General features: G+C 41.4%; 1 protein-coding gene across 1 annotated transcript in view; it reads right to left on the minus strand.

Annotated features, from left to right (window-relative positions):
* RHAG (Rh associated glycoprotein) overlaps positions 1 to 20,215 on the minus strand; it is an 87,202-nt gene that overhangs the window by 13,901 nt on the left and 53,086 nt on the right. The window contains exons 4-5 of the mRNA XM_069728343.1: positions 7,000 to 7,147; positions 456 to 622 (exon numbers count right to left, since the gene is read on the minus strand). Coding sequence (XP_069584444.1) covers positions 456 to 622; positions 7,000 to 7,147 — 315 coding nt within the window. The remainder of the gene's footprint in view (positions 1 to 455; positions 623 to 6,999; positions 7,148 to 20,215) is intronic.

Raw genomic sequence — 20,215 nt, forward strand, 5'->3', positions numbered from 1 at the left:
ACCCAGTAGGTTTGTCATAATCAGGGTCTCTGTGCCTGATGACCCTTTTATATAGCAAAAAACCTGGTGAAGGATTCCTTTTGTATGTTTCTCTGACTAAGGAACAATAGACTGTAATGGTGAAGGAAAAGTGAGCGTGCTCTTCTTCGGGAGTGTACACCTCGGGAGTGTGCGCTTCTTCGGGTGTGTACGCATACTGGCGGTGGATTCTCAGACATAGCTGGCTGTGTCTGAGTATCCGCCTGCTGTAGGTGTACACTCCCAAAAATGATGCGCGGCAGAGAGCATGTTCACTCTTTCGTCACCATTACAGTCTATGGCCCTGCTGGTGCATATGTTGGAACCCCATTTTGCATGCGTTTTGGACGTATGGCCCGATGGGGCCACTAAGTGGGCACAGAAACGCAATGTGAACGCATCCCAAGTATTGTGACATAACTTATGCAGTTTCTTACCATATCAAATTTTCCTTTGTGTTCAACCAAACTGGAGAAGGCATACGCAGTGAGCACACAGGCCGCCAATGAGAAGTAGGTGTTAATAATGGCCATTTCCTGATCTGCGCCATGTGCGGCAATAGCAGAGTTGAAGCTTGGCCAAAACATCCACAGAAACAGGGTTCCTGAGAATACATGAGTTTTCGACAATAAGAGCACATCCTTGTGAGTCCTCGAGGATTCAATGATTTAGTAAGGATTCATTGATTGATTCATACATTCAGTCAGTTAATGTATATAACAAAGAATTCAGAAGAGGAAGAGCCTGCTGATCTTGTTGGGACAGTGACCTTTCCCACAAATCTGGTTCTTTGAAGACATGGTTGAATATGAAAGGGAAAATTCCCAACAATATGGGGGTTACAATATAAGGTACACAAGCTACATGTGGCAGACACAAAATCCAGAAATGCACAGGGAAAACATATACTGTACCCAAGGAATTTCCTATGGAAATTATTGTAGCAGCGGGAGATTAGTGATCTGATCTTATAGAAGGCGGTGACCGATTCACTCAAGTGGCAATACGTGACAGGTATAGTCTAAATAAATGGTCAAGGAAAGCACATATTGCATTCAATAAAACTAATTATGGGAATTATTGCAGCATCTGGGGATGAGTTTTCCATTCTTGTGGGAGACAATGGAGGATAGCTAACAAATCTAAATACAGTTGCATGGCTTAGGAGAAAACAGTGTGGTTAAGCGAGAAAGGGACATGATTTTAATTTTGACTTTGTTCAGACTAGATTACAAAGGCAGGAGTCACACTATGGTAGTGTCATGATTCAGCCTGGAGTTTGATTTCTGTTATTCCCTCACTGGACTGGTCATGTAGGGGTTAACACCTTCTCCCTCATTTTGGAGCTGACTGGGCTTTTTCAATCCTCTGCAGTCTGCTGGCCAGCATCAGTGATAGTTCATGCTTCCAGGCTAGAGCAGCTGGCCCGTATACCCTGGTGATCCTCCTGTCTCTGACTTCCCACATTTGTGTGAGACGCATTCCCTATCCCTGACATAGTGTTCGTCTGGTGGTTTTCCTAAGAGTGTATGACTCGGCTTGATCTCTAAACCATGCCTCTTGCATTCCATCTCTGATACCTCGTTCCACGATCAGTTTTGACTTCTGGCTTGTACCCTGTCTTTGTCTTACGTCTCACATTTTGGATACCGTGCTCCCGTTTGGCTCTGACTACTGGCTTGTCTCTGACTTTGTGTATGCTGTGACCTCTGGTACCTCTGCTCCTGACAGTTTCTGACTCTACTCATCTGACCACTTTTTTTTTACCTGTGAAACCTGTGCGGCTGCTCAGTGTTGCTACGCTGTTTGTGTGCAACCTTTCTTCCCTCACCAGCACCCCCTGGTGGAGGTTACACTAAACTGCACTGCAGCCGCATCACAAGTAGAATAAAGCTGAGTGCTATGCAAGAAAACATTGCATCAAACTTTGCCCCGTGTTACTCTATAGGGCGGCTCAGATCAGCGTTTTTTTTGTCAGGCGTATTCGGTATGTGTGTAAAATTGCAGCAGGCTGCGATTGGCACTGAGACTTGGCTGAGAATCGCCAATGCAAGCCTATGGGTGAAAGAAAAAATCACTGCAATAGGACCTTGCAAGTGCTGTCCAATTTTTATGCACCAATCTCCTCTGAAAAGCCAGCAATTCATGTGCCACATACAGTAAAATCACAGCATGACAGGTTTGGATAGATAGATACATGTAGATAGATAGATAGATAGATAGATAGATAGACAGATAGATTTAAAAAAACACTAATTCAGCAGCCACATACAGTAAAATATAGCAGGACCCGTCGGGATAGAAAAGATGGATTACAAACAGTGTATACACATAGAATAGATAGATACACAGATGTCAGTAACATATACAATTAGCACAGTGTGTGTGCGCAGCTTATTGTACACATATTTCATTATTAAAAGATTATTTTTCAGAAAAAAATGGCATACGGTGAGAAAGCTGACAGCTGGGGTCTTATGTTTATAGCCTGGGAAGGCGGTAACACACATGGAGCTTCCCAGGCTATTAATTTAAGATCACAGCTGTATACTTAGTCTTTACTGGCTATTAAAATGGGGAACCCCCCAAAAAAATTACGTTGAACCCCCCTATAATTAATAACCAGCAAAGGCTAGGCAGAAAGCTGTAGGTTATTGCCCCCCAACCAGGCTAAAAACATCAGCTATCAGCAACCCCAGAAAAGGCGCATCTGTAAGATATGCCAATTCTGGCACTTAGTCTCGCTCTTCCCACTTGCCCTGTAGCGGTGGCAAGTGAAGTGATAGTTGGTGGGGCTTGATGTTATCTTTGTCACCTAAAATCTTTATATCTATGTATTCTATGTGTATAGATCTATTCTATCTATTCTATTCTAACCTGTCACTCTGTGATTTTACTGAACTTGGCTGCTGAATTGCTGGCTTATCTATGTAATATATATATATACATATACTGTATATGTGTGTGTCATGACATCTTTCTATCTATATATCTATCTATCTATCTAATCTATGTGTATTTATCTATTCTATCTATTCTGTTCTAACCTGTCACGCTGTAATTTTACTGTACGCAGCTGCTGAATTGACGGCTTTTCATCTCTATCTATCTATCTATTATATATATATATATATATATATATATATATATATATATATATATATATATGCAGTATGTGTGTGTGTTTTGACAAATATTTCCTTTGAAAACGATGTGTAAATGTCATAGAAAATGGCTCTAAATAAAAGCCAATCTGATAGCAATCGCACTGCATTTGGATGTAACTCTGATGGTACGATTGTACTCGCATGACACTCGCATGACACTCGCATTACACTTGTGTGACTCTCGGCAGTGAGAATCGGACCAATTTTTCATACATTTAGTGTGACTCCAGCCTTTACCTGCCTCTGTGACTTTTCTAATCTTTTGGTCATATGACATTGGCAGTTTCAAAAACAGGGCAGAAATAAAATATGCTGTAGTCAATTAGTTTGACTAACATATATAAACCTCTAACATAATATATCTTTATTAATTACTCTTTAAAAATGGGAGGGATAATTATTTGAAACAGACATAACACATATAAAGTAGATATCAATAGAAAATGAAGAAAAAAAAAAGATGTAGATTCGCTATCAATGTCCTAGTAAGGGACATGTTCTCAATGCCTGCCTACCAGCGGAGGTTGGTACCCTGTAATTTTTAGTAAAAGGTAAAATGTAAAGTTGATTTGTTTTGTAAGAACTTTCCGTTTTTACCCATTTATTAAGATGAGACAACCCCTTTAAAGACAAACTGTTCGCACAACAGAAAGTGATCGAATATGCTGCAGCCAATCAAACCAGAGAAATTATGAACGATCTGAACCTTCTGGGGATAGTGACCACAAGGAGTTTGTTAGTGAAGACAAGGATGAAGGTGATGTGTTGAAACAGTTCAGTGTTCACTTTGAATGTCCTGCGTCCTTTCATCAGACATTAACAGAACTCGATGACTATATAAACTTTAGCTTTCACAAATAATTAACATGTCGCGTTTACGATGACTGAGATTAATGCAGTCGGGAAAAGGCGAAAAATGCAAAGGTGTACAAAAACAATTGGCAAAACATCAAGTATTCAATTGTGACCTTTTGTATTACTTTCTCTGACTCTCCAGCCAAGCTTTCTGAAGAGCATGGTCCAGAGAGTTTATTTTTAAATTTTAACCCTGCTGTCGTCTTCGGTCAAAAACGACCGACCTTGAACTTCAATATTCTTTAAAATATTCAAGATACGGCTCTGAAACCCGTGGCCGACCGACCCATCCTCCAAGTTTCAGAACCGCATCTTGAACACCCCAAAAGATACCAAAGTTCAAAATCGGTCTCCCCCAGACCGAAGACAACAGCAGGGTTTAAAGGAATGTTCAATTATCCTCAAATAAATAACTCGTATTCATTGTATACTAAACATTTTCCAATATACATTTTTTTGGCTTTAATTTTTCATGGCATTGTACAGACTGTCATGATGGCAGCATGTCACAAATGTAAAGCTGCTGCCTGCCAAGCTACAGGTTGTGAGTTTGAATCCTGTGGAAGACTTTAAAAAAAATTGCAGAAATGATTTAATTGCTCGTACATTAAATTGCATGTGAATTGTTTAATTTTCCCCTACGTTGTATAGTAGAATGAATGGTGTCATTCAAAACTACAACTCGCCCTACAAAAAATACAAGCCTTCGTATGGCTATTGTGATGGAAAAATAAAAAATGAAGTCACTTTGAAGAAGGGGAAAAAATGAAAGCGTAGAAGATGAAAAATTGCCCCAACCTAAGAGTTAACATCTCGGTCTTTAAAATCCCTTTTTAAAGCGCTTTAGTTTTTTTCTCCCATCTTCCCAGTGCCATAGGTTTTACATTTGTATGTGCACATAGACATGTGAGGGTTTGTTTTTTTTGTCAGACGAGTTGTACTTTTGAATGACTCCATTCATTTTAACCACACAGTCTACTAGAATACAGAAAAAAAAAATCCCCCCCAAAAACGCCCCACAATTCCAACATTCTTTTATGAGACTTGTTTTACAGTGTACAGTGAGCATTGTATGGGCTTTTTTTAGATTAATTTAGTGATAAAAAAAAATCTGATTTTAAAAAAATTGGGCCGAGGGTTGTTGCCATTTTTCAAAACTAAATGACGTTTTCATCTTTCGATCAATTGAGCACATGACGTACCAGTCGTCATAGGTTAACAGAAAATCTAAAAAAAAAAATCAAATGGAAAAATTCCAGACTTTTGTACTTTTACTTAAAGCAAAAATCTTTCTCTTCATTGAATAAGTGTAAGGAGACATATTGGCCATGCAATGTTCATTTGATAAATTAAATATGCAGATTGCCTATTCAGAAAGGAAGAGGACTAGAACTCTAGCGCCACCCACTGATAGGAGAAGTCCTAAAAAGTCAATGTCTACCCTTTGACAAGTCTTGATATATGACTTAGGATAAAAAATAAACCAGATGCTCTACTTGCTGACACATGTTTTGGGGTGTTTGCCCTTCCTCAGGGCAAAGCAAGAGATCTGATTTGGCTTTATGAGAAGTCTCTGAACGGGACCTAAGGAGTAAACTCTCCTTGTGGAGAGTGACATGCCAGTGTAAGGAGACTTATAGGCCATGCAATGCTCCTCTGCAGTTAACCTTACATCCAATGGCAAGATTAACAAGCAACAAACTATACCATAACTTTAGCAAGTTTGTTACATTTTTGTCTCTTTCTCATGATATAGGAGGGTTTTTTTTTGTCTGTACAGTGCTTTTTGCTGATTTTAGGTGTATCCATGTAAAAACATTTTTCCAATATTTAAGGCTGGTTTCACACTTGCGTTTCAAAACGCATGCATTTTAAAAAAAAAACGCATGGTGAAAAACGCATGTAAATGCGTGCAAACGCTTCGTTTTTTTGACGCATGCGTTTTTGCATGTGGTGAAAAAACGCAGCGTTTTCACGCGTTTACATGCGTTTTTTCATGCGTTTGCGTTTTTTAAACACATGCTGAGAAATGTGTGACAGCTGCCAATCATCAAAATAAAGTAAAAAACCCACTATAAACAGAAATAGTTAGGGTTAGGGGTAGGGTTAGGGGTAGGGATCATAACCCTAACCCTAACCCTAAAGGGATCCTAACCCTAACCCTACCCCTAACCCTAAGCCTAAAGGGATCCTAACCCTAAAGGGGTTAGGGGTAGGGTTAGGGTTAGGGTTAGGGTTAGGGATAGGGTTAGGATCCCTTTAGGGTAAGGGTTAGGATCCCGTTAGGGTTAGGGTTAGGATCCCTTTAGGGTTAGGGTTAGGATCCCTTTATCACCTTTATGGTGGGGGGTGGCATATCAGTGTGTTTTCTGTTTTTTTAATAAAAACGCATGCGTTTTTAAAGCAAACGCATGCGCTTAAAAACGCACGCGTTTCCATTGACTCCAATGTATTTTTTTACACAAAAAAGCATGAAAACGCATGTGTTTTTATGTGTCAAAAAAACGCCTCTCAAAAATACTACAAGTTGCATTTCTGAAAAAGAACGCATGCAGCAAAAAAACGCATGCGTTTCAAAACGCGAACAAACGCGTACAACAAAAAACGCATGCGTTTTCAATGTTAAATATAGGGAAAAATAACGCATGCGTTTTTTGTGCAAAAAACGCTGCAGACAAAAACGCAAGTGTGAAACCACCCTAACTACATATTTTCATGTGGTACAAACTTAATACTGTCATTTTGATCAAGGACATATACAGTATTTTGAAGTTTTGTTAGTCTTTCTACTTTACACTTTCTTTTACATTATTTTTATTTAGTGATAAGTAAAGTAGGGATGATCATAACCTGCCCCTGTTCCTATCCAATAGTCCGACCATCTGTGATTACCAGGGTGGAGGGTGAGGAAGGGCTAATAAAATAAAGATTTGTACATTTTTACATTAATTTACTTAACCAATCATTGCAAATAAATCAGAGTGATAAACAGATCCTTCATGTTCATGTCCTCTTTTCAGTCCAGATCGATATAGTACAGCGGAAGCAGCCAGCCCGAAATAAGCTCCAAATGCATGGATGACCATAGATGCCCCAATATCTGTTGCCTGCAAGATAATAAGATTGAATAATGTTATGTTTAAAGGGAATTTCTACCGAGACATATATATACATATATATATATATATATATATATATATATATATATATATATATATATCTACTATATAAAGCTGAATGTGTGTATGTGTGTGTGTGTGTATGTGTGTGTGTATGTGTGTATGTCCGGGATTGGCATCTGCACCGTCGCAGCTACAGCCACAAAATTTTGCACAGTCACACGTCTGGACCCCGAGAGCGTCATAGGCTATATTGTGAGGCAAAATTTTAACCCCGCGCGTTCCAATTCACCAAACAATTTTGCCCCTATCTACATAATGGGGAAAAGTGAAAGGAAAAGTGTTGGAGGCAAATTGACAGCTGCCAGATGTGAACAAGGGGGACTTAAAGAGTGAGAGCGATGGCGCAAAAGAGTATATACCGTACAGTTGCCCCGACATGGGATACTCATCACACACGGGGATATGAACACACACACAAAATGCGCCACACACTACCACGTGCTTGAACACATATACCACCCTCAGCACACATTTCACCACACATACACCAACCTCGCCACATAAAAGTCAAAACACAAAAGTCGCCGCTCAAAACTCACCACGCGCAAAACTCGCCACATGCAAAAACTAGGCTCACGCAAAACTCGCCACAAGTGCAAAACTCACCTCATGGAAAACTCGCCACACGCAAAACTTGCACATGCGGAAAAATTGCCACATGCACAAAATTTGCAACACATGCAAAAGTTGCCTCACACAAAACTTGCACATACTCAAAAGGCACCAGACATAAAACTCACCACGCGTAAAACTCGCCATGCGCAAAACTTGCTGCACACAACTTGCTACACTAACCTGTCACATGCAACTCGACACACAAAAAGTTGCTATACGCATGTTGCCACACAAAACTCATCTCACAAAAGTCACTACATGCATGTCGCCACACACAACTCAACACACACAACTTGACAAACGAAACTCACCCTAAAACACACACAAGTCTGGTATTATCCTTCAAAAATAAAAATCTGATTAATAAGCAGACAAACTGGGGATTTATTATGATGGAATATAGGCTGAACTGGATGGACAAATGTCTTTTTTCGGCCTTACTAACTATGTTACTATGTTACTATGTTACTAACTACAAGAGCAACAAATGTACCATATAGGAAATACGGCAGCTGTCAGTCACATGACCTGTCTATTATGTGTATGTGTGAGCTAATATATACTGCCAGGGGGAGGGCTTCCTGTTGGCTGGGGATTTATCAGGCTGCCAATTTATCTTACAAATACTGAGGTATAAATACTGAGCAAATAACGTGTTAACGAGGTCTAATACAGGAGATCACACAGGTATATACTATATACAGGGGAGATGACACACAGATATATACTATATACAGTAGAGATGACACACAGGTATATACTATATAAAAGAGGAGATGACATACAGGTACATACTATATACAGGAGGAGATGACATACAGGTATATACTATATACAGGAGGAGATGACACACAGGTATATACTATATACAGGAGCAGATGACCTACAGGTATATACTATATACAGGAGGAGATGACATACAGGTATATGCTATATATAGAAAATGACATACAGGTATATACTATAAACAGGAGGAGATGACACACAGATATATACTATATACAGGGGAGATGACACACAGGTATATACTATATACAGGAGGAGATGACATACAGGTATATACTATATATAGAAGGAGATGACATACAGGTATATACTATATATAGGAGGAGATGACTTACAGGTATATACTATACATAAGAGGAGATGACATACAGGTATATACTATATATAGGAGGAGATGACATACAGGTATATACTATATACAGGGGAGATGACACACAGCAGGTATATACTATATACAGGGGAGATGACATACAGGTATATACTATATACAGGAGATGACATACAGGTGTATACTATATATAAGGGAGATGACAAACATGTATATACTGAGGTGAAAATGAAAAGGTGTGAGTGCAAAATGAGAGGAGTGAGGGAAAATAGTGGAGTGATCGGAAAATGACAGATGTGAGGTCGAAATGACAAGTGTTAGGCGGGAATGAGAGGAGTGAGGGAGAAAATGAGAGATGTGACGGGGAAAATTAAAGATGTGATTGGGAAAATGAGAGGCGTGATGGGAAAATAAGAGAAGTGACGTGCTATAACAAACCACAGATATTTACTATGCCCAGGCAACGCCGGGCTCTTCAGCTAGTATATATATATATATATATATATATATATATATAATGCACATAAAGAATATGTGTCACTATAAAAGCACTGTACATTATTGATCCGGAGATAGAACTTGTGTTGGTCTCCAGAGCTGCATTTACAATTCTGCAGTTTTTAGAAATGGAATCTCAGCGCATTCCCTGTTGGCTGCAGAGAGGTTTATCTGGTGCATTGTTGCATATATTAATCATTATTGAATATTGAAAAAATATTTATAGAAAAAGTTGAAAAATATAGAGAGAAATGTAGTCACAATGCCAAGTACTGAAGTACTTTGGTATAGATAGTACTGCCTCCAAATATCTGAATGATGTATAGATAGTATTGCCTCACTGATTTTCCGTGTGAATGATGTAGGCATAGATAGTGCTGACTCCCTGTATCTCCCCTCTCATATTAACACAAATAGTGCTGATTATTTGTTTCTTTCTATTTATCATATAGGCACAGATACAATTGCATTCCTGTTTCTATTTGTATATAATGTAGGCACAGATACAATTGACTCATTGTCTCATTCTATATACTATTTACACAAAAATATGGTCAACTGTATATATATATATATATATATATATATATATATATATATATATACTAATTGATATACTGTGTATCATTTAGGCACAGATAAAGCCAACTCCCTGTCTCTTTCTGTATGGAATATAGGCTCAGACACACCTGTCTATTTCAAGATAACATGTAGGCACAGATACAACTGTCTCCTTGTCTCTTTCTGTATATTATGTAGGCACAGACACTACCAACTCCCTGTCTCTTTCTGTATGTCATTTAGACACAGATAAAACCAACTCCCTGTCTCTTTCTGTATATTATTTAGGCACAGATAAAGCCAACTCCCTATCTATTTCTGTATAGAATATAGGCACAGACACAACTGTTTATTTCCAGAAAACATGTAGGCACAGACACAACTGTCTCCTTGTCTCTTTCTGTATATTATGTAGGCACAGACACTACCAACTCCATGTCTTTTCCTGTATATCATTTAGGCACAGATAAAGCCAACTCCCTGTCTCTTTCTGTATAGAATATAGGCACAGACACAACTGACTCTCTGTCTCTTTCTATGCTTTATGTAGGCACAGATACAACTGACTCCTTGTCTCTCTTTCTGTGTATAATGTAAGCACAGATATGAATGATTTTCTCTCTTTCTGTATATCATGATGGCACAGACACAACTGTCTATTTCCAGATAACATGTAGGCACAGATACAACTGACTACTTGTCTCTTTCTGTATATTTTGTAGGCACAGACACTAACAACTCCCTGCCTCTGTCTGTATATAATTTAGGCACAGATACAACCAACTCCCTGTCCCTCTCTGTGTATAATGTAAGCACAGACACAACTGACTCTCTGTCTCTTTCTATAAAACATGTAGGCACAGATACATCTGACTCCATGTCACGACATTGTATGAAATGTAATATGATTTTGTAGCTTTGCCTGTTAGCACCCATGCTGTGGGCTAAAACCCCCCTTCTCTGTGTATTTCTGTTTGCTGAGATGTGTATGTGTAGATCAAAAACCCCTCATGCCCCTACCAGAAGAATTTTTATGGCGCTTGGAGCTGTTAGCCGATCTCCCTACATTGCTCACTCTCCCTCCTCCCATTTAGAATCAGCTAGAACTGGTATTGAATTTCTCTAACGACAGGAAGTCCTTTGTTCCATTATAACAAGATATTGGGCCACCGATTTGGGCTAGGAAAATGAGAAGTCCATGTTGCGAATCTCCATCGGCGGATCTATCATCCACTGTAAGAGCGAGCAGCTAGGCCCAATGAGTGCAAAGTGCGGAACAACGGAATGAGTGCAACCGTGTGGAACAACTAGGACAAATTTGGTCTCATTAGAAAGCCAATTTTAAAATAAGATGAATGCTGGGTGTGTTATGATTCTGACACGTTCGGGAGCGAAAATACAAGAATTATAAGAATTGTTGGAGGAAACTGTACCGCTGAGGAGAGTGTTATGTTTGCTAATGACAGGTGTTATGAAGGCAATCCAGAAACACAGTGTGCTTAGCGATCAGAGCGCACACAGTGATCTGACAAATACCCAAAAATACAAGAACGAGCTCTGAGACGTGGAAACTCTGTAGACTGCACACCTGATCCTATCCTAAACACAACTAAAAGCGGCTGTGGATTGCGCCTAACAACTACCTAGGCAACTCGGCACAGCCTAAGAAACTAGCTAGCCTGAAGATAGAAAAATAGGCCTGACTTGCCCCAGAGAAATTCCCCAAAGGAAAAGGCAGCCCCCCACATATAATGACTGTGAGTAAGATGAAAAGACAAAACGTAGGGATGAAATAGATTCAGCAAAGTGGGGCCCGATATTCTAGGACAGAGCGAGGACAGTAAAGCGAACTTTGCAGTCTACAAAAAACCCTAAAGCAAAACCACGCAAAGGGGGCAAAAAAAAACCACCGTGCCGAACTAACGGCACGGCGGTACACCCTTTGCGTCTCAGAGCTTCCAGCAAAACAAAAGACAAGCTGGACAGAAAAAAAGCAACAAAAAAGCAAAAAGCACTTAGCTATACAGAGCAGCAGGTCACAGGAACAATCAGGAGAAGCTCAGATCCAACACTGAAACATTGACAAGGAGCAAGGATAGCAGCATCAGGCGGAGTTAAGTAATGAAGCAGTTAACGAGCTCACCAGAACACCTGAGGGAGGAAGCTCAGAAGCTGCAGTACCACTTGTGACCACAGGAGTGAATTCAGCCACAGAATTCACAACAGTACCCCCCCTTGAGGAGGGGTCACCGAACCCTCACCAGAGCCCCCAGGCCGACCAGGATGAGCCGCATGAAAGGCACGAACAAGATCGGAAGCATGAACATCAGAGGCAAAAACCCAGGAATTATCTTCCTGAGCATAACCCTTCCATTTAACCAGATACTGGAGTTTCCGTCTAGAAACACGAGAATCCAAAATCTTCTCCACAATATACTCCAATTCCCCCTCCACCAAAACTGGGGCAGGAGGCTCAACAGATGGAACCATAGGTGCCACGTATCTCCGCAACAACGACCTATGGAATACATTATGTATGGAAAAGGAGTCTGGGAGGGTCAAACGAAAAGACACAAGATTGAGAACCTCAGAAATCCTATACGGACCAATAAAACGAGGTTTAAATTTAGGAGAGGAAACCTTCATAGGAATATGACGAGAAGATAACCAAACCAGATCCCCAACACGAAGTCGGGGACCCACACGGCGTCTGCGATTAGCGAAAAGTTGAGCTTTCTCCTGGGACAAGATCAAATTGTCCACTACCTGAGTCCAGATCTGCTGCAACCTATCCACCACAGAATCCACACCAGGACAGTCCGAAGACTCAACCTGTCCTGAAGAGAAACGAGGATGGAACCCAGAATTGCAAAAAAATGGAGAAACCAAGGTAGCCGAGCTGGCCCGATTATTAAGGGCGAACTCAGCCAACGGCAAAAAGGACACCCAATCATCCTGGTCTGCAGAAACAAAACATCTCAGATATGTTTCCAAGGTCTGATTGGTTCGTTCGGTCTGGCCATTAGTCTGAGGATGGAAAGCCGAGGAAAAGGATAGGTCAATGCCCATCCTACCACAAAAGGCTCGCCAAAACCTTGAAACAAACTGGGAACCTCTGTCAGAAACAATATTCTCAGTAATGCCATGCAACCGAACCACATGCTGAAAGCACAAAGGTACCAAATCAGAGGAGGAAGGCAATTTAGCCAAGGGCACCAGATGGACCATTTTAGAAAAGCGATCACAGACCACCCAAATGACTGACATCTTTTGAGAAACGGGAAGGTCAGAAATGAAATCCATCGAAATATGTGTCCAAGGCCTCTTTGGGACCGGCAAGGGCAAAAGCAACCCACTGGCACGAGAACAGCAGGGCTTAGCCCTAGCACAAATCCCACAGGACTGCACAAAAGTACGTACATCCCGTGACAGAGATGGCCACCAGAAGGATCTAGCCACTAACTCTCTGGTACCAAAGATTCCAGGATGACCAGCCAACACCGAACAATGAAGTTCAGAGATAAGTTTATTAGTCCACCTATCAGGGACGAACAGTTTCTCTGCTGGACAACGATCAGGTTTATTCGCCTGACATTTTTGCAGCACCCGCCGCAAATCAGGGGAGAAGGCAGACACAATGACTCCTTCCTTGAGGATACCCGCTGGCTCAGATAAACCTGGAGAGTCGGGCACAAAACTCCTAGACAGAGCATCCGCCTTCACATTTTTAGAGCCCGGAAGGTACGAAATCACAAAGTCGAAGCGGGCAAAAAATAACGACCAACGGGCCTGTCTAGGATTCAAGCGCTTGGCAGACTCGAGATAAGTCAAGTTCTTATGATCAGTCAATACCACCACGCGATGCTTAGCTCCTTCAAGCCAATGACGCCACTCCTCAAATGCCCACTTCATGGCCAGCAACTCTCGATTGCCCACATCATAATTACGCTCAGCGGGCGAAAACTTCCTGGAAAAGAAAGCACATGGTTTCATCACTGAGCAATCAGAACCTCTCTGTGACAAAACCGCCCCTGCTCCAATCTCAGAAGCATCAACCTCGACCTGGAACGGAAGAGAAACATCTGGCTGACACAACACAGGGGCAGAACAAAAACGACGCTTCAACTCCTGAAAAGCTTCCACAGCAGCAGAAGACCAATTAACCAAATCAGCACCCTTCTTGGTCAAATCGGTCAATGGTTTGGCAATGCTAGAAAAATTACAGATGAAGCGACGATAAAAATTAGCAAAGCCCAGGAACTTTTGCAGACTTTTCAGAGATGTCGGCTGAATCCAATCCTGAATGGCTTGGACCTTAACTGGATCCATCTCGATAGTAGAAGGGGTAAAGATGAACCCCAAAAATGAAACTTTCTGCACACCGAAGAGACACTTTGATCCCTTCACAAACAAAATGTTAGCACGCAGGACCTGAAAAACCATTCTGACCTGCTTCACATGAGACTCCCAATCATCTGAGAAGATCAAAATGTCATCCAAGTAAACAATCAGGAATTTATCCAGATACTCACGGAAGATGTCATGCATAAAAGACTGAAACACAGATGGAGCATTGGCAAGTCCGAACGGCATCACTAGATACTCAAAATGACCCTCGGGCGTATTGAATGCAGTTTTCCATTCATCTCCTTGCCTGATTCTCACCAGATTATACGCACCACGAAGATCTATCTTAGTGAACCAACTAGCCCCCTTAATCCGAGCAAACAAGTCAGATAACAATGGCAAGGGATAATGAAATTTAACAGTGATCTTATTAAGAAGGCGGTAATCAATACACGGTCTCAGCGAACCATCCTTCTTGGCTACAAAGAAGAACCCTGCTCCCAGTGGTGATGACGATGGGCGAATATGTCCCTTCTCCAGGGATTCCTTCACATAACTGCGCATAGTGGCGTGTTCGGGCACGGATAAATTAAATAATCGACCTTTAGGGAATTTACTACCAGGAATCAAATTGATAGCACAATCACAATCCCTATGCGGAGGTAGAGCATCGGACTTGGGCTCTTCAAATACATCCTGATAATCAGACAAGAACTCTGGGACCTCAGAAGGGGTGGATGACGAAATCGACAAAAATGGAACATCACCATGTACCCCCTGACAACCCCAGCTGGATACCGACATGGATTCCAATCCAATACTGGATTATGGGTTTGTAGCCATGGCAACCCCAAAACGACCACATCATGCAGATTATGCAACACCAGAAAGCGAATAACTTCCTGATGTGCAGGAGCCATGCACATGGTCAGCTGGGCCCAGTATTGAGGTTTATTCTTGGCCAAAGGTGTAGCATCAATTCCTCTCAATGGAATAGGACACCGCAAAGGCTCCAAGAAAAACCCACAACGTTTAGCATAATCCAAATCCATCAGATTCAGGGCAGCGCCCGAATCCACAAACGCCATGACAGAAAACGACGACAAAGAGCATATCAAGGTAATGGACAGAAGGAATTTGGACTGTACAGTACCAATGACGGCAGACCTAGCGGACCGCTTAGTGCGCTTAGGACAATCAGAAATAGCATGAGTGGAATCACCACAGTAGAAACACAGACCATTCAGACGTCTGTATTCCTGCCGTTCAACTCTGGTCATAGTCCTATCGCACTGCATAGGCTCAGGTTTAACCTCAGGCAGTACCGCCAAATGGTGCACAGATTTACGCTCGCGCAAGCGTCGACCGATCTGAATGGCCAAAGACAAAGACTCATTCAAACCAGCAGGCATAGGAAATCCCACCATGACATCCTTAAGAGCCTCAGAGACCCTTTCTGAACAAAGCTGCCAGCGCAGATTCATTCCACTGAGTGAGTACTGACCATTTCCTAAATTTCTGACAATATACTTCTATATCATCCTGACCCTGGCACAAAGCCAGCAAATTTTTCTCAGCCTGATCCACTGAATTAGGCTCATCGTACAGCAATCCGAGCGCCAGGAAAAACGCATCGACACTACTCAATGCAGGGTCTCCTGGTGCAAGAGAAAATGCCCAGTCTTGAGGGTCGCCGCGCAAAAAAGAAATAATAATCAAAACCTGTTGAATAGGATTACCAGAAGAATGAGGTTTCAAGGCCAGAAATAGCTTACAATTATTTTTGAAACTTAGAAACTTAGTTCTATCTCCAAAAAACAAATCAGGAATAGGAATTCTTGGTTCTAACATAGATTTCTGATCAATAGTATCTTGAATTTTTTGTACATTTATAACGAGATTATCCATTGAAGAGCACAGACCCTGAATATCCATGTCCACACCTGTGTCCAGAATAACCCAAATGTCTAGGGGGAAAAAAAAAAAGTGAACACAGAGCTGAGAAAAAAAAAAAAAAAAAAATGATGTCAGAACTTTTTCTTTCCCTCTATTGAAAATCATTAGTTTGGCTCCTTGTACTGTTATGTTTGCTAATGACAGGTGTTATGAAGGCAATCCAGAAACACAGTGTGCTTAGCGATCAGAGCGCACACAGTGATCTGACAAATACCCAAAAATACAAGAACGAGCTCTGAGACGTGGAAACTCTGTAGACTGCACACCTGATCCTATCCTAAACACAACTAAAAGCGGCTGTGGATTGCGCCTAACAACTACCTAGGCAACTCGGCACAGCCTAAGAAACTAGCTAGCCTGAAGATAGAAAAATAGGCCTGACTTGCCCCAGAGAAATTCCCCAAAGGAAAAGGCAGCCCCCCACATATAATGACTGTGAGTAAGATGAAAAGACAAAACGTAGGGATGAAATAGATTCAGCAAAGTGGGGCCCGATATTCTAGGACAGAGCGAGGACAGTAAAGCGAACTTTGCAGTCTACAAAAAACCCTAAAGCAAAACCACGCAAAGGGGGCAAAAAAAACCCACCGTGCCGAACTAACGGCACGGCGGTACACCCTTTGCGTCTCAGAGCTTCCAGCAAAACAAAAGACAAGCTGGACAGAAAAAAAGCAACAAAAAAGCAAAAAGCACTTAGCTATACAGAGCAGCAGGTCACAGGAACAATCAGGAGAAGCTCAGATCCAACACTGAAACATTGACAAGGAGCAAGGATAGCAGCATCAGGCGGAGTTAAGTAATGAAGCAGTTAACGAGCTCACCAGAACACCTGAGGGAGGAAGCTCAGAAGCTGCAGTACCACTTGTGACCACAGGAGTGAATTCAGCCACAGAATTCACAACAGGAGAGGGGAGGGCAATGTTAATTCAACCCTTTTAGTGACGTCACCAGGCTGCAGCTATAAGTTTTCTGCAAGGCACCTAGCAGTTAGTCTTACCTGTGGAGCTCTTACTGCCAGCCCTGATGAACTGGGATATTAGGAGCTCCGCCCCCTAGCCTGGTTTTGCCTGAAATGACCTGAACACATGTAAGTGTTAACTTCTCATTTAATCCGTTATTTTATAATTACCTTTGGACATATTTCCAATTGTCTCTTTTGTAACATCCTTGTAATATTTTGATAAACACTGCCTAATCTTTCAGAGTAAAATATTTAAATTACTAGTTTTGTTTTTCCTGCTCTAAAACGTACCCCAAGTCTTCTGAAGGGAATTACGCTACTGTTTTGGGTTAGCTTCGGACCCGTTTAATCGAAGCTGGTGGCAGCGTACCTTGTTCTGTGCCTTTGGGAGTCGTTGTAGCGACGGCGGCATTGATAATTATTGTTCCTGCATGAGTGGGAGCCAGCACATAGCAGGCAGCCTTTCTGGCGACTAATTACCTTAGGTGCAGTACCTAATCTGAACTGAGGGTAAGGGGGGCGCCAGAGAGCTGCAAGTTTTCAAGCGGAACTGTAAAGCGGGATATACATAAATCCCTGCAGTTCGTCTTATATTGCAGAGCAGTGGGATAACTAAAATAATCCCCTGCTGTAAACTGATAGGCCAATAACCTTGTGTGTGTTTTCATCACATTGTAGCAGTGGAGGGATAACTAAGATAAGCGATGTGATAGCCATCTGTTGGCGTAAAGTCACCCCGATCCGTGACGTAGGGGTGACAGTCATGGTGTGAATCGTGACACTCCATCTCATTCTATATACTATATAGGCACAGATACATCTGACACCCTGTATATTTCTGGTTATCATTTAGGTACAGATACAACAGACACCCTGTCTCTTTTACATATCACGTAGGCATAGAGACAACCAAATCTCTGTCTCTACCTGTATACCATGGCATGTAGGCAGAAATACACCTTAGTTCCTATGTATTTCTGAATATCACATAGGCACACATACAGCTGACTTGCTGCCTCACCCTACATATAATATTGACCAGTTGTCCCCAACTCCAGGCCTCGAGGGCCGCCAACAGTGCAGGTTTTCAGGATTTCCTTAGTATTGCACAGGGGTTGGAATCATCACCTGTGCAGATGATCACATTACCACGATGCAATACTAAAGAAATCCTGAAAACCTGCACTGTTGGCGGCCCTCGAGGCCTGGAGTTGGGGACCCCTGATATAGACATAGGAATTATACCTTAATGCCTCTCCTTCCGCATTTTGAAGATGCAGATAGTACTGCCTTTCTGTATCTATATCCAAGTGGTGTAGACATAAATTATACTTACCCTTCTCTCCCTGAAAATGTTGAAAAGCAGAAAGTACTACCTACCCATCTCTCTAAATGATAATGGCATAAATAATCTTAATTGCTGTTTCTCTCTGTCCATATAAATCAAGTAGTCACAAATAGTACCTCCTGCCTGTCTTTGTCTGTAAATCAAGTAGGCACAGCTAGTACTTCCTCCTTGTTTTTTTTAATGTAAATTATGTTGGCACAGATATTACTGCTTCTGGGACAGACGGAGACAGCACTTAACTATCTCCATCAGTCTCATAGACATGATTGGGGCGGCAATGTTTATGAATGACCATACTGCTTCATTTAAACCCAACACATTGATAGACTTACAGTATAATGATAAACTGAAGACTCCTGTTAAGGAAATCTATGTCAACACCACTGGCCATTATTCTATGTGCTACTCATAAAAACTTGTATGGTTTTTCTTGAGAAAGAAGTGTATTTTAATTCCAAAAGTGGGCATTAGGTAAGTATAACTGTGTTTGTTATTTTTAAATAATAACGTAAAAGTGTGTTTTTTTTATTTTAAATAAAGGACTTTATTCTGGCTTTGCCTTTATTTATCATATCGTATCATACAATTATTAGGTTCTGTAGAAGGACGTAGATCTGGGTATTTATTATGATGGAATATAGGCTGAACTGGATGGACAAATGTCTTTTTTCGGCCTTACTAACTATGTTACTATGTTACTATGTTTATTTACCATACAACTATAGGATTAGTAATGGAGAGGTGTCTTATTGATGCCTCTCCATTACTAAGCCGTTGGCTTGATGTAACCTGACAATACAAAGGTGACATCAACCCCACAAATATGAACCCCACTAGCCAACGCTACATGGCAAGTGGGAAGAGATGGGCAGTGTGCCAGAATTGGAGCATTTAATAAATGCACCTTTTTTGGGCAGCTGCAGGCTGCTATTTTTAGGCTGGGGGGCCAATAGCCATGGCCTTTTAACATCCTGAGAATACCAGCCCCCAGCTGTCAGTTTTACCTGGCTGGTTATCAATAATACAATGGAAGTCACACTTTTTTTAATGATTTATTTAGAGTGCAGGCGCAGGCTGATGAATACTCCCATTAGCTACTCCTGCTCTAGGAGCAGTAGTTCCATCAGCCAACGCCAGTGACCAGAGGTAAACTTTTGTTCCTCTGGTCACAGCTGCAGGCTCATGCTATAATTTGACAGTGTGGGAACATCTGCTGTCTTACTGGCAGTAATGATTTTACCCCTTGATTCTAAGCAGTGTTTGCCGTGCTGTCACGCACATGACAATGTGGGAAACACTTGATGTTTGGGCCATCCATTCAACGGAATGGTGCCCTGGTTCGGGTCCAGGTACTGTTCTGGTACCCAAACCCAAAATGTTTGGCCGAACCAGCCGAACCTAAACATCGAGGTGTTCACCCATCTCTAGTGTCGAATAAAACAGTATGTCTAATTAATTTTCTGAAACTGGCATCTTCAATAAAGAGCAGCATGAACAGGTCGACAAATCCTTCCTAGTTTTTATTGCAAGTGGTTTGACGACCCGTAGATCCACAGCAGCTGAATAGCATTCTAAAGCACACAATTCAATGGA

Source organism: Ranitomeya imitator, chromosome 5 (assembly GCF_032444005.1).
Source record: "Ranitomeya imitator isolate aRanImi1 chromosome 5, aRanImi1.pri, whole genome shotgun sequence".
NCBI lineage: Eukaryota > Metazoa > Chordata > Amphibia > Anura > Dendrobatidae > Ranitomeya > Ranitomeya imitator.